This window comes from Varanus komodoensis, unplaced genomic scaffold (genome assembly GCF_004798865.1).
Source record: "Varanus komodoensis strain SLA01 unplaced genomic scaffold, ASM479886v1 scaffold8, whole genome shotgun sequence".
Classification (NCBI taxonomy): Eukaryota; Metazoa; Chordata; class Lepidosauria; order Squamata; family Varanidae; genus Varanus; species Varanus komodoensis.
The window spans coordinates 38,770,853-38,785,944 of NW_025336481.1; the positions used below are offsets into that span (position 1 = coordinate 38,770,853).

Here is a 15,092-nt window from a genome sequence, read left to right on the forward strand (position 1 = left end):
TCCTCCTTCCTGTTGCCTCTCTCTGAGCTTCCTTGGAGGTGACAGTTGAACGAAAGCCCTAGATGTAGATCCTAGGGTCCAGGTAGATCGAGGTCAGGAGAGGCATTCCATCAGTTCCAAGCTGTGCAGGGCTTTTATAGGGTTTTGGCCCATGAGCGTAACTGCAATCATCATAGATAGAAGGTAATAAATGGATCTCACCAGCAACTGTTGCAATGCAAAGTAATGGGGGTGGGGTGCTTAGAGAGGATTCTCAAAAACCCTAGATAGCATTTAAAGACAAGAGAGAATTTCAGATTATGCAATCCAAAATTGGATTGCATAATCCAATTGCATAATCCCCCCGACACATACAGTCAGCAGGGAAAGAACCATGCCAGATGCTCTCTGAGGTTGGAACCTCAGAGAGGAAGAGCCTGTAGTGCTTCAGTGGATACAGGGGAGCAGACTGGAGAAGCCAGGAAATGCATTATCCTGAAGGTTCTCCAGTCTCTTTCCCTTCTCTTCTGATGTGCACCTGCTAAATGGGCAAGCCTTGTGGACTGGGACAGGCATTCACCACTGACATTAGAAAAGGGAGAGAAGTACAGTGGTAGCTTGGCTCACCAACTTAATCTGTTCCAGGACTCTGGTCGTGACCCAAATTGGTTGTGAGCCAAGTCAAATTTCCCCATAAGGGTCAATGTAAATAAGGTTAATCCATTCTGCAACTATTTTTTTTTACTCACAAAAATTTGAAGCAAAATGACAAAGAATAACAAAGATCGTGGCCATCTCCCCCCCCCCCCCCAAGTGATCACGCAGGGGGGAGAGATGGGTGCAATCGTGGGTGTGCTGGGCGTGAGGCAGGTGCGGGTGCGCTGGGGAGTGCAGGTGCATGTGCGCAGAGGGAGGTGGGTGTGGGCGCATTCAGGCAGGGAACACCAGCGCAATCGTGGCCATCCCCCCCCCCCAAGCACAAATGCGGCCATCTCTTCCCCTGCAGCATGACCGCGATCACACCCATGCAGGGAAAGCTGGTGCGCTCGCAATCGTCACCTGATGCAGAGTTCGCGATCTGCGGCAAAATTGTTATGAAATTTCTGTTTGTGACCCGATTTGGTCATGAACTGAGGCATTCGTGAGCCAAGGTACCACTGTATTTCCCTCTACTGTCTTCCTTAAAATGACACATGGGGAAATATTAAAGTAACAACTCTTCCTTCTTAGGTTAGCATCTCATGGTGAAGCATCAGATCATTTTCTGTTAAGCATCCAAGAGCCAAACTAGGTGAAGAGGTGGATCTCTTTACTAAACACAGGGGCAGTCATAGCCTTGCTACCCAGAATCACTATTACAGAGCTGGAGAATCCCTGTCCTAATGTATTCAGGGAGATAAAGGAAGAGTGTAACTTTATTTATTTTGCAGAACAAAAAGTACACTGAGCCTCTCTTTCAAATGGTTCATATATTATCTTTCTTACATGATGTCCCTTTGGGATCACTGGGAACTTAAAAAGGACTGTGATGTTTTCCAGTGTGCTTCACAGGAAGTATTTTAGGAATTAATCATTTATTAAGTGCTTATAGTGGCCCACTGAAAGGGACTAAACACAGTACCTTGCCCTGTCTTTCCTCCTCTCCTTCCAATTACCCTACAGCTTTCTCTTTCTGGTAAAAAATAATTATGAGAACGTGAGATTTTAAAAGCACTAATGCAGAGATGTGTACAGAACACTAGAGCTGTGAAAACACTTTGTAAATACAGATTAAACAGTACTCTCAGAAGTGTTCAACATCGACTATTCTTAAAACGCTACAGAAAGGCACAGTAGTAAGCCGTGAGAAGAAATGAACGTGCTTCATGGTCCATTATCAATCTCTGACCTAGATAACAGGTTTCTGTATCTGTAAAAAAAATCTGCTTCCATTCCCTCCTCCAACATCAAGCTTCCCCACGCAACACACAATGCATTTATATTACAGCATCATCTGTCTTGCTGAAGAGCTGCTCAAAGGCTCTCTCAACAGCAACTTCATCTTCCAGGCACCCACTTGAAGCCCACAGTCCTTCCTGAGCACATTAAGGGGGCATCTGAGTTGTACCTTGAGAGGAAGGGTTTGGTGCCAGTTATTCAGTGTTATCTGATTAAGGGCATTCTTTCCAAGAAGATTAGGCTAATGAATGCCAGAGCATATCCCTTGTAGGCTCTGCCCTGCATCTCAAATCACAGATCTCCTGAGCCCTATTGACATCAGTAATTGATAGGACTTGATTAACCAACTTCAGTGGGCAAATTTAAAGGGTAAAGTGGCTGATGGATTTTTTGTTGCAAGAATACCCAAAGAGCTACCTCCTCCTGGCACACTCCTGTCTCTATACCTCTACCCTAACCCCAAGCAGGGAATCCTGCCCTGTACTCAAGGAGTATCTCAGGTGAATGTATTTGACATATCTTGCTGGTGTATCTTTCTGCATCAGTGGAAGAAGATGCACCTCGGAAAGTGCAGATCTCCTGAATTTATAGAGGTGTTGTTTAGGAACCACTCAGCTTGAAAGGTTCAGTGGCCTTTTTGAATAGCTCCCTTTCAGTCTTACGAGTAGTGACATGTGAGTTAGCTGTGCCCATCGTTCAGCCAGTCAGACAGCAGAAGTCTAACATCCACTGCAATAAAGAGCTCAAGAGTTCTTGCACACTGATCCTACCTTTAAAGCTATGAAACATTGGCCCATGTTGAAGATATAAAACCCTAGCCATGTTCTGCTTCTTCATCTACTAGTAAGATAACCAACAACCATAAACCATTATTGATATTCCATGGAAACTATTTTCTTCTGAGAAACAGTGGACTGCTGAGTATCTCATGTCCTTCATGGAATGTATACATGCATGTGCCTACATCTGTGTGCAAACAAACCACACACTGACTATCGGGAGAAGGGCTACAACTCAGCAACATTCATAGAAAGACAAACACTACTGAGCACCACTCAAGCTCCGTCTGCACTCTCACATCTGGTTTTGTGCTCAACCAGAAATGTGGAAAAGATTCCACGAGTAGGGAGAACAGATAGGTCTTCCTTCAGGATACCTCACTGCAGGATGGCAGTCATTCAATATACTCTCCTTCCCTTGGTTTTGCAGCCATGCCAATCAGCCATGAAGCCTAGCAGTAAGCCTGTATATGATACAAACCTGCAGTGTTCATGTGAAACTGAAAAGATCAGATTAGTTCAGGCAATCTGCCATGCCATACTGTCTGCATAATGCTTTTATTTTGAAGGTGAATGCTTTTATTTTGAAGGTCTGTGGGAAGGCACTCCCACAATGTCTTTAACCTGCATGGAATTACAATTACAGATATATAAATCATAGTAAGTTAATTGTGTGTGTGTGCTTAGAAAAATGATTTCATATATGCCTTTCAAACACCAATATTCCAGGTGCAGAATATGTAGACTAATAATCTAGAAATGTATAGCAGTATGACATGTCCCTATTCCTGTTTATATGATCAAGAACCTAAGATAGGGGAAGAACATTTTGTTGTTTAATAGGTCTCTTTCCTTGGTAATCTACAGGGGTTTCTCAGAGGTGGTTACAATCTATCAGATAAATATTAACTTTTGTATATGTACTGATTGTAAAACAGAATATTAACCCCATTGATCATTGCAGTAGCCATAACAGTCAATCACATACATATGTGCTTAGGCAAGTGGTTTTGTTTGTTTCTTAAGGTGGTCATTTAACATTACAGATTAAATTTTCCAACCTGGGGGGCATTGATTACTCATATACCAGAGCTGACCTCAAAAGTACATCTAACTGCAAATGTAACATTAAGCCAGCTATGTTATTTTTATGGTAGCAATTTAGGAATAAATTTATGGAAATAACTGGATAGCCTTTGCCTGGATTTAAGTTTTAAGTTACAAAGAACTTCAGCATTCTCAACTCTCCAAAACACATTCAATTTTCCTCCCCTATAATGTCAGTGTATGTCTTATTAGAGTCAGGGCATCCATTATTCCATTGCCCCTGTGCTCACAGGGGGGAAATATTAAAAATACTCTTTTATAGGTTTTGTTATGTTGTAACCCATTTTGTCCTTTCACTCTGAAATTATGACTGTCTTTAATGATGTTGGAATTTATAGCTCATTTATGAATTATTGGCTGGGTTCAGCCAACACTACAAGCCAACATGTTGTTTTTTTTAACCATTGCTGGTTTATTATGTTGTCTGAAACCAGTCATGATATTTCAACATGGTTAAGTTTGGTCCCAAGAAATCATGATAAGAAACCATTGAATTCTGTCTATAGTTTCTCTGTACCACCATAGCTTGTGCTGCTGTCTGAATCCAGGTTCATAGTTTCCATGATTCTGGCATGCAGCTATCACACAGTTCTCTGGAAAAATCAGCAACTGCAGGGGTTGCTCTAACCATCCAGCATCTATGTCTGAAACAATGATAAAGAAGCAGGCAGGTGCAGGAAGTGATGCACACTGGGCCAGAATTTCAGGCTCACTGATTGATGGGATATATGCCAACCATGGAAGGACTAAGAGGGGATAATGGAAAGCACAATAAAGTGCTCCCACTTGACTGTCTGTCAGGTAGACCATGAACTATGGTAACTATGCAGGGTTGCTTATCATGCTGTGTGAACACAGCCACTGTTTTATCATGATAGTTTTGTTCAATGCATTACTATGGATTTGCTCTTATATTCACTGTTGTGAGTTGTTTTAAGTTCTTTTCAGAAAAAGTAGAATACCCATTTTTAAAACAAACAAAGCAAAATGAAAATAAATGGAGGGCAGAGGAATGGTGGGGAAGCAACACCTGGGAAATGATCTGTGCAAAGAGGTAGTGAGAAAGAGTTGGCAGGCAGAGAAAAAGTTAAGTATTCCCATCCATCTGTCAATCCCGCTCCAGAAATGTTCCCCTCCTACACAGGCACATTGGAAGGATCCAACAGGATATTACCACTAGAGGAAGCCATCACATGCACCATGGCAACAGTGCTTGTGAAGACAACAGGTCAAGCTAGTTACTGACACTGCACATGCATTAGTTTCCATGAGTGCAACCTGAATAGCACTAGCAGCAGCGGCCTGTTGGATCTTCCCATTGGCTTGAGAAGGCAAAGTTGCATTTGGGAATCTCCAATGCCCTCCAGCTTCAGAAAGAGCACACTATCTGTAGGATGCAGTTTTTAAAATAATGGATACAGCTTTTCTCTGTGATATGTGAATACCTGTGACTGTATTTTCCTTGTCTGTTCTTTCTTTCCCTAAGGGTACTTGCAGACATGCATTTTTGGATGCGAGCAGTGCCACAGGAATTAAGATATTTAACAAAATGCAACAGTAAGCAGCTGACCCCTTTGGAGGAATGAGTAAAATGAGGAGAGCACAGTTATTTCTGACTGTCTTCCTCTTCAAACGGCACCATCCCTTACAAGCACATTTGGATCTTTTCTCCTCAAAAGTCAAGTACACATAGGCACATTTTTTTTTGGGAACAGGTTGGTTTTGCTAACATTCCTTCAATATCCTTCTCTGGATTACTCTGTGTTTATTTATACCATAAAAGTGAGATGGTGGCACAGAAGGCAGATGTAGGCAAGGGTGAGAAGACATAGTCTAGTTGCCACCTTCTACTGAGGAGAATATAAAATGCTAGAAGCCAGTCTTTGTGCTCCCCAGAGCAATATTCACGTAAAATATTAAAAGGAAGCACAAATACTAAAAAAATCATATGTTCAAAAAGTGCATTTCAGAATAAGATAACAGGATTCCAAATTTACTACATTAGTTCTTGTTCAGCATTTTTCCTTCTCCCACTTTACCAATCAATCATGCACAATTCTCCCTGTCCTTAAGCCCTGTGCTATTTCCCCACCGTTTCTCTCTTGTTAGCCCATCTGTTTTCAGCACACTTTATACTCTGGCCTTTTTGTACACTCTTCCCTGTGTTGGTCAAGTCTCACCTGCTTTCCCACATCCCTGCTGTTATCTCCATGGAACAAGCCCCACCCACTAAAAGAACCTCAGAAGACATTGTGGGCCAAATGTAGACCTTCAGAGAAGGCACTCCCTTGGGCCATTACCCCTCTGACTCCAGGGTCCCTGTCTTGCATGCCACTGCTTCATCTGCCTCCTTCATTCAGCACTACAGGTCTTGGATACCTTTGCTTCACCTTTCCTGTTTTCTAGACTTTTCACAACCTTCCTGAACTGACCTGTCCTCCCTTGCTTTCACTCTTATTCAATTGCCACACAAAATGCTGCAAGCTACTTCCTTTGAGATTCATTCCTGAGCAGTTTGAATATTCATGAACATCCCAAGGCCACAAAGGAATTCAGTTTTCACTGCTGCAATATCTGTAAATGTTAACATAATTTCTTTCCTCTTTAAAACAGGTGATTGACAGGGCTCACACTTGCTCATAAAATATACAATTATACCCCAAATGTACAGAACGTAAATTTCAAGATAATTATCTTTTTTTGATTAAATAGGTGGCTATATGTTGCATAGCAGATGCCATGGCTCTCCGTTTAAGGGAATGATCACACTATAAATAATCAGAAAAGGCCAAATGTTTGCATTAAACCAAAGGCTTCCCTTTACTCCAAGCTCATCCATTCAAACCAAAGGCTTCCCTTTACTCCAAGCTCATCCATTTGAACCTATTTTTATCTAAGCAAAGGAGAGGGAGCTCTTGTGCATGAAAGAATGCAGCTCATTAACGGAAAATGTCTCATCCTCTGATGGCTGATGTCAAGCCATGTCTGCTGTTCTGGTGAGTCTGCTTTTGTACAAGAAGCTACCCGAAGGACTTTGCTGGGTCAGCAGTTAAAGGTAATGACATAGTAACTGCAAACTGTTATGTGCTCAGGATGAAAAACATCATGGTGTAGGACGTATAGACTGATAAGGTTTCCTCTTTGTGTAATAGTGGGAGCAATGTTACTCCATGAACATTCATTCCTTGCAAGACGAAATTCAAGCAAGGGTTCAGATTCAATCCATCAATCAATCATGTTTCTTTTAGACAGGACAATCAAAAATTTGTGAAGGAATTTGGGGAAGAGGAAATGCAGGCTCTAACAATAAAGTGAGAGGAACTTATATAAAACAGCTCTTCAGAGACACAATGATAAAAACCTATGAATGGAGGCAAGTGTATTAGCAGACATGATTTGCCAGTGTTTCCTACCTCTTCTCAAACTATGTAAATTGAAGCAGCAAGCAGAGATCATTATATCCTAAAACTTGTGGTATACCCAAAGCTTTTAAAATGCTAACGTATGTAACTAAATAACGGTGGCTATTAGCTTTCCTTTCCCCAGATTAATATTTGCTTTAGACAGTTACAAATGAGCAAGTCTGCTTCCAGAAAGTAAACAAGCAAATCATTCAAATCTAAAAAGAGATTTCTCCATTCAGTTCCTTTGCCTTTTTTTCTTCTCCTTTAAAGATGATGGCGCTGCAGCAAAAGGCAACAAAATCAATTTTGTTGCTTACTGTCTCCCATGATGCCTTTTCCTGGGTATTTTTAGTTGTTCTGATTAAAAATTTACTTCCTATGTACCACTGACAGCACAGTTCATTTCTGTATTAGAGTTTTGTGTATTTCTTTCTACTGTCTTCTGTATTTTCCTATGCCTATCTATAAAAAAACAGTATTTTTATCCTGGCAATCCTTTCAACTCAGCCCAACTTCCTGCACTAAAAAAAGGAAATCTTAAATATAGAGATATCCCACTTTATTGTGAATAACAAAATGAAAATGATGTTCCTAAGGAAAATGCATAAAATGCTGGAATTGGGGTGAAGTTATGATGTTATGTCACATGTGATGGCCTTTCTTTTATGTGACAATTAGATCTAACCTGTGAGCAAGGATATTTAGACCAGTGAGCAAATGTGGAGAGGTAGATGACCAAGGGGCAAAGATAAGCAGCAAAGCTCCAATGGTTTGCGCAGAGGAGAAGTGGTAGCAAGAGATTCCTAAGAATTTTCCAAAGCTGCTCAGGCCCCTCCCCATGGGGTCTCCATGTGCTTCTGTAAAGAAAAATATTGATCCAGATCTCCACAGATGGAAAAGAGCCAGTGTGGTGCAGTGGTTAAGAGCATGGGACTGGGACTCAGACAATTTGGGTTCTAGTCCCCGCTCAGCCATGGAGCCAACTGGGTGACTTTGGGCCAGTCACAGACTCTCAGCCCAACCTACCTCACAGGGTTGTTGTTGTGGGGATAAGATGGAGGAGGAGAATGATGTAAACTGCTTTGAGTCCTTTGTAGGAAAAAGGCAGGATATAAATCGAAACATGCCTACATACATGCATATATACATAAAAAAGTTTGAAGAAAAATATTTCTATCCTGCTTGCCTTCTCTTGGTCCTCCACCCATAAACTACCCCCATCCAAAACTGGTTTTCAATTGAACAGAAAATCTGAAAAACTAATACATTTTTGCCACAAAATCTATTTGTACAGGAATATCTATATCCATTTCTCTCCAGAAATACCTGAACACATTTCATTTCCTTTCTTTTTGTTATTTATAAGAAAGTAGAAGGTGAGGGTTTCATTACACCCAAGTTGTTTGCCTTAGAGGCTCAAATGTCTGATTTAGCCATGACTCTCACTGAAAGACACTGGGTACTGCATTTATTTCTCCTCCTAAACAACCTCAAAAGGCTGTTGCGAGAAGGATAAACAAGGAACGGATATATCTGCAAGTTGTCAACTTTAGGCTGAGGAAGTCCTTCTGGCTTACCTGAGGTGGCCATCTGACAGAATTCTCAGTGGCAATTCTGCGTGATAAGCTAATTCATAAACATGCACAGCTCAAAACCATCAGTGAGGCCATTTTCTCTATCCCTTTAAAGACTTAAAAATGTGGATGTCTGAAGAAGAATTATTTCAGTGATATGATGCATACATGATAGAACAGCTTGCCACGTGGGAAAAGGCTGCCATGAAGAGCAATTAAATGCTGCTACTATTTTAACTGCATGAAAGCCCTGACACCCCAAGATTTTGGATACAATACACAATCTACACACATGATGTCCACTTTCATTCTTTTCTCTTGCAGATGCTTTGTATTCACAGGATTTGTTCTGCCAGATTCTCCATGACTCCTCATAAAACCAGAAGAGTTCTCACTGGTCTTGGCCTTTTTCCGCTTTGTTTTATGGTTCTGGCACTTGTCCATGAGCAATGGTCCATCCTCTAGCATCCAATGTTCCTTCTTTCCTACCTTTGTTCCTTGACTACTTTGTCATTCAAGTTCACCAATTCCAACACATTTTCCATTGTACCAATGCTAATCTTGACCAAGCAGCTATTCTGCTTTCAGCTTGATTGTCTTGAATAATGCTCTCTACTTGGTCTTATGCAAAGACCAATTTTAAATATGACTAAAATAGAAATAGTAAGAACTACTACTAGTAGTAGTATCATCATCACCCACCAACACCTTTTTCCCCAGTCTGATGATGCCTGGACACTGTATGCTTTTTTCACAAGGAAGCATGTACATCTAGACACTTTTCATCATAAGGAAAGAATTCTTTGACTTACTTTGGATGTATGTATTCATCTATGAGGTCAACTTTTTCCACCAAGTCTCCTGCAGTAGTTCGGACTAAATCATAGAAGTCATTTTTGCAGTATTTTTCAGAGGGCAGCCAAAAAGAGATATCGTTGATCAGAGGAGGATATTTGCTGAATGGCTAAACAACAACAAGAACAACATTTGTTATTTATGGAAAGTGCTCCTCTGTGAGTGATGCTGAAATGTAATACAGTTAGCAATTTCAAATTCTGCGGAAAGCAAGGCATTGGATAATATCTAGAAAAACAGAAGCAGAAATAAAATAGCTCTTGATGGACACCTGTCTCTGCCACAATGCAGGTTAGCTCTTGCTGTTTGAGAATCATCCTTATATAAATGCTTGCAGCTGCCTCAGTAGTCACAGGTTGTTGAGTTTGTTTGCTTTTTTCCAATGCCCCTGAGTTTAAAAACTATTTTACAGGTTTTATGCAGAAGTTGGTGAAATGAACACAGGAAAAAAGTTCAGAGCCCATGCACTAACTCCAAAGAGTATGTATATCATCTCATGGAAGCCATTTCCAACATAATGTCATGTCTATGGATTGCTTTTAAAAATTATGAAATCCATTACAAACAGAAAGTTCAGTCATCCAAACAATTTTCCTACACCTGTATTGAGAAAAAAGTGTCCAACATATTTCCTACCCCCTTGAGAAATGTTGCAGTCCCTACATAATGTATCAAAAGCTACACTTTTGAAAGTGCATCTATGAACTCTTAAATTTGTACTAGAAATGGCCAGGATCTGGGGTGGGGTGAGTTAAACTCAAGAGAGAATGAGAATCAATTGACAACTAGAACTCTGCTTCTTAATTGTACTGTAATATTTCAGTTCCTACCCAGTCCAGGGGCTGTGCAGACAATCTTTTAGATCCACACTCTGAACTGGCTTCATAATGAAGTCACAAAATCAATTTAGGATAGATGGGGAAAAAATGCCTTTACTCTTAATCAGCTTTATGATGTCATCAAGAAGCCAAATCTGGTTAGTTTCAAGTAATGTCACAGCCACAAAAATATCCCCAAATGGATGAGACTACAGAATAGAGAGACAAAGAGGATGGAGGGCAAAAGAAACAAAGGACTCTAAAGGGTAAGCAGCAATGAATACATTCAAGAAACAGTATTTCTGGTTCAGCTGTCTGGGAATGCATTTCACACAAACATTCACGCCCATGCACTGATTGTACATGAATGCTTACAAGCAAATACTTGGCACAACCCTAGTTCAAAAGCTGCATGAAGCTCTTAATCAATGTCTTTGATTTAAAGGTGGAATCAGACAGCACTTCTTATAACATTTTAAAGACAATTCAATTTGTTTTTCACACTTCCACAAGTGTACTCAACCTGAATTAGGGCCATAAGACCCAAACACCCAATTTTCTCCATAATATATTTCTAAAAGAGACTCAGTGAGCAGGAGGTGAGTACTTAGCTTTCTTCTTCCCACTGATTATCCCCTATGGATGCTTCCCCACTTTTATTTTTTCAGCCAGTAGGAGAAACAGCCAGGAGGAAAAGGAGAAATGAAGGGGAGACTTGTCAGCCCTGCTCCTGCAAGAGCTTCCCCCAGCCTAGCATTTGCATTAAGATATATATTAGCAGGCATGATATATCATCCTTAAATCAGGGCTAGGGATACCCCATATGTGATAGGACCGATCTAGAGCTGATGGGAGTTGCAGTCCAAAAATACCTTAACCCTCTGTTAAATGTACTGTCAAATGAGCCACAAATATTTCAAGAGTAAACATGCTTCCTCACTTTGTTTTTTCCTTCACAGCAGCTGATGTGTGCTCTGATTAATACAATATATTATCTCAATTAGAAAATATATATTATGCTTGGAAAATGTTTTATGACAGAATAGTGAAATCCTAAGTGAATACCTGATAAAGCAATAAACCTGCAAGAAAGGTAAATTTACAGTGCAGTGATTTATACAGATCTGGCTGCACATGACGCAAACACTTTAATGAATATCTGATAAGGCATACCGTGAGAGTTTTAAATTAACAACCCCACAGCGATTCCAATTGTGAATCACAAATGATTATCCAACTTGTTACATGAATAAACTTGTCAAACAAATTCATCGCCTGTATGGCAATTGCAAAACTCACCCCTCGATAAAGCCATCACCGGGTGCTCTTGATGAAATACCAGTGTCCGTGAAGGATGTTTCCACTGTTGCATCAGTGCCACTGTTGCATGTTAAAGAGCCTCAACAGATAATGTGGGGCCACAAAGCTCATGTGAACTGGGTGATTTATATGATCAGAGTAATAAAGCACTAGTATGATTATGGTTGCATTTTTATGGCAAAAAGTTATCTATGCCGCTGTATACATTTGCATACCTCAAAATGTGTTGAGCCTAAACTATATAGGAAATGTATATATCACACTCATACACACAGCATACCATTCTCTTGCTTTATCTAAAAAGTAATTTTTATTCCACCTGCCACTGCCCCATCCTAAGCCTCCCAAGGTGGACTACAGTCATAAGGTCATAATGTAATACCATTAATAAAATAAATAAAGCAAAACAGGGACCCAATAATCCCCTAAGAGCCAATAAAACAGGTATGAGAAACCTTTCTCTGTCCAAGGGCCAATTTCAATTTTGGAAAAGCTCTTGGAGGCTGCATTCCAGTGCATACAGGAGACAGAGGCAGAAGCAAAAGGAGTGGGGCCAAAAATACAACTCCCCACTCAATTTAGAATATTTGGGCCCAGAATTCAAGATTCCCTACCCTGGCAACAAAACCTACCTCCCAGAAGAGTATCAAAAAAACCAGAAGAAGAAAAATCTCAATTAGAACTTGGCTTGGTGGCTTATCAGAACGGTTAGTGCAGCTTGGACAGTGTGGTTTTTACAAATGTTAGGTTTGTTGGGCTTTGCAATATTGCTAGATTTCTTGGATAGAGGGATTATAGCAAACCAAGGACATGGCCAAAAAAAATGAAGTCTTGGAGTAGAAAGTTCCATAATCTGGAATGTTAAAAACAAGTATGTTTCAATTCTGCATTCTCAATAATGCACACTATGCTCATGGGGATCAGAAGAAAACTGGTATCAATAAAACAAAGAATACAGCTCAACAGGTAACAGATTAAACTGGCTTGTAATAAGAAGCCCAGAAAAAATCTGTGGCAGGCTATGCTAATGGCATAAAAATGAACAGAAACATTTTTAGACAGAAACCATACCATCATTCATTTGTGGAAATTTCATTACAAATGCATACATTTTGGAAAGCTAGCATACCACAGCAATTAACATTCTGAACCATGAACCATAAAGTTCCTAGTTCAAATTTCACCAGTAGCATCTTCCAGGGATAAGGTGGAATATTCATTGTGTTTTTCTTTCCTTTTTCTTTGGCAATGTATATGAATAAGCACTGAAATTAATTGCTTCCTCAAATGAAACAAAATCCATGCAAGATGTAAAACATGCCAGTATTGAGCAATGCCAAGACCAATATTGCTGTTTTAAATGTAAAGCATCAAGCACAACAAGATTCACTCTCTCGTCTTTTGGCTTGATTAAACAGAAAAACCCCACTGTTTGCATAAAGCTGAAAAGATTTTCTTTTCTGATAATATTAAGATCCACCAATCTGGAGAAATATGGTTCATGATGCTAAATTATGTTATTATGCAAAATTGCTGCAGTACTCAACAACACAGCCTTTATAACACCCTCTTTACTCCAGTGACTAAGTGAAAATAATAGTTTTGTGAAGTCACCAAGTCAGCTTCTAACGGTAGTCTTCATTTTACCTCTCCAAGTATCTAGAAAGTCCAGTTATTGGCATGCTCCAATGAGGGTGCAGACTGCAATGCTTACTACAAGCTATGCCAGCAGCCTGGTCCTTACCAGAATGGAGACTCAATTGGACTTGTAGCTCTACCTGCTACCTATTCCTGCTGCTACCAGTCATTCAGAATCTACTCTTACTAACTTATTTTGTGGGTCATTCCCACCTGAGGCAAAAGGTTGGAACAAACTCTTTAGAGAGATTTAACCTAAATGTGGAGGTTGACTCAACATTTCTCGTATCCTGTAAAACTTAGCCAATTTCAGCTGTATTAGTCTTGTGCCCATACTCTTGAGAATAGGCTGAAGCACCATCACTGCATCTCAGCAAAGCCTCATTCCTTGCCCTGCAGAATGCCACTAAACACTGACTCCAAGGTCCATCTTCTGTCCTCTGAGCCACAGCAACATGGAAATAACTGCACCAGTTGCAAGGGCAAAGGGAGGAGGGTACTTCATTAATTCCACCTCTAGACCTCAGAGTGGGTTTCTGAAGTCAGAGCTGGACACCTACTTCTACGGTTGGCTAAGCACTGAGTTAACTACTGTGGGTTTACTTTTTGGGATTATAATAAAGTCTAATCTTTATGTTGTATCTATTCATTAATGAGCTCTTTGATGAAGAAAGTCTCAGAGGAAAAACACTGAATCCATGCAGGCGAAGAGATCATTCTGCACTGCTGTTCATTTACTTTTAAAACACATCAAGTCTCCTATTGCTTAAGAAAGCATTAAGAAAAATTGCACTTGGATTTCAGTTTGCCTTTTTAAAAAGGACAACATTAGCTAATAGCAGAATTATGCCACTGACAATAGTCATGTTGAAATCCTAAAACCTTACTAAAGTTATCATCTGCAACAAGTTCCAATGAAGTAAGAAGTCTACTGTGTCCAGATGTTAGACCACTGGTTTTCATCAGGCCTTCCCAGCTTAGTGCCTTCCATTTACGTTCGGATGGCCCCACACTGGGGAAAGTTGCTTTTCATACTTTCTATGGATATCTATGTTCTTTTGGGTATCTTCCAACAAATATTCAAAAACATGCTTTTGCTCAGGATGTAACAATGTAATCAGCTGTATCTGATATCTAAATAAAATCACAGACGATGATGATGAAGTCAAGTTATGAATTGCCCTATAGGTGGAGCTGACATTTCACAACTGCCAAGGTTATCAGAGCATGGATGGCTGAAGATGGGGTGTGACTATCCAGCTAGAGTTGTAGCTGATGTTCCAGCCTAAACTGGTAAATGAAGCTCCAAATCACAAAAAAGTACTTTTGCTTCTCATAACAAAGTTGGATATACAAGCACCACCAAGGACTCAGTCCTTTAGAAAGGAAGAGTATGACCTCTTCCAGAGCAGGTGGAACACCATTCATGAGGGCAATCAAATTATTCAGCAGCAGTAACTTTTTCTCATCTGCATGGAGCTTCAGTGTATTGATCCTCATCTAATCCACTTCTACAGTCAAGTTCTGATTGACTATTTCCATTGTTTCACCCCTGATAAGGAAGAGATAAGGAAGGGAGGCATAGCTGTGTGTCATCAGCATAATAAGACTACTCTAAATCTCCAAATAGCTTCACTACTGAGCCTTCCCTCTTGCAGATTCTTCTCCAAGTGGTTTAAA

General features: G+C 40.2%; 1 protein-coding gene across 5 annotated transcripts in view; it reads right to left on the bottom strand.

The window, feature by feature from the left end:
• FARS2 (phenylalanyl-tRNA synthetase 2, mitochondrial) overlaps positions 1-15,092 on the bottom strand; it is a 296,018-nt gene that overhangs the window by 92,624 nt on the left and 188,302 nt on the right. For all 5 annotated transcript variants that reach the window (XM_044454809.1, XM_044454810.1, XM_044454811.1 and 2 more), the window contains one exon: positions 9,594-9,745. In XM_044454809.1, coding sequence (XP_044310744.1) covers positions 9,594-9,745 — 152 coding nt within the window. The remainder of the gene's footprint in view (positions 1-9,593; positions 9,746-15,092) is intronic.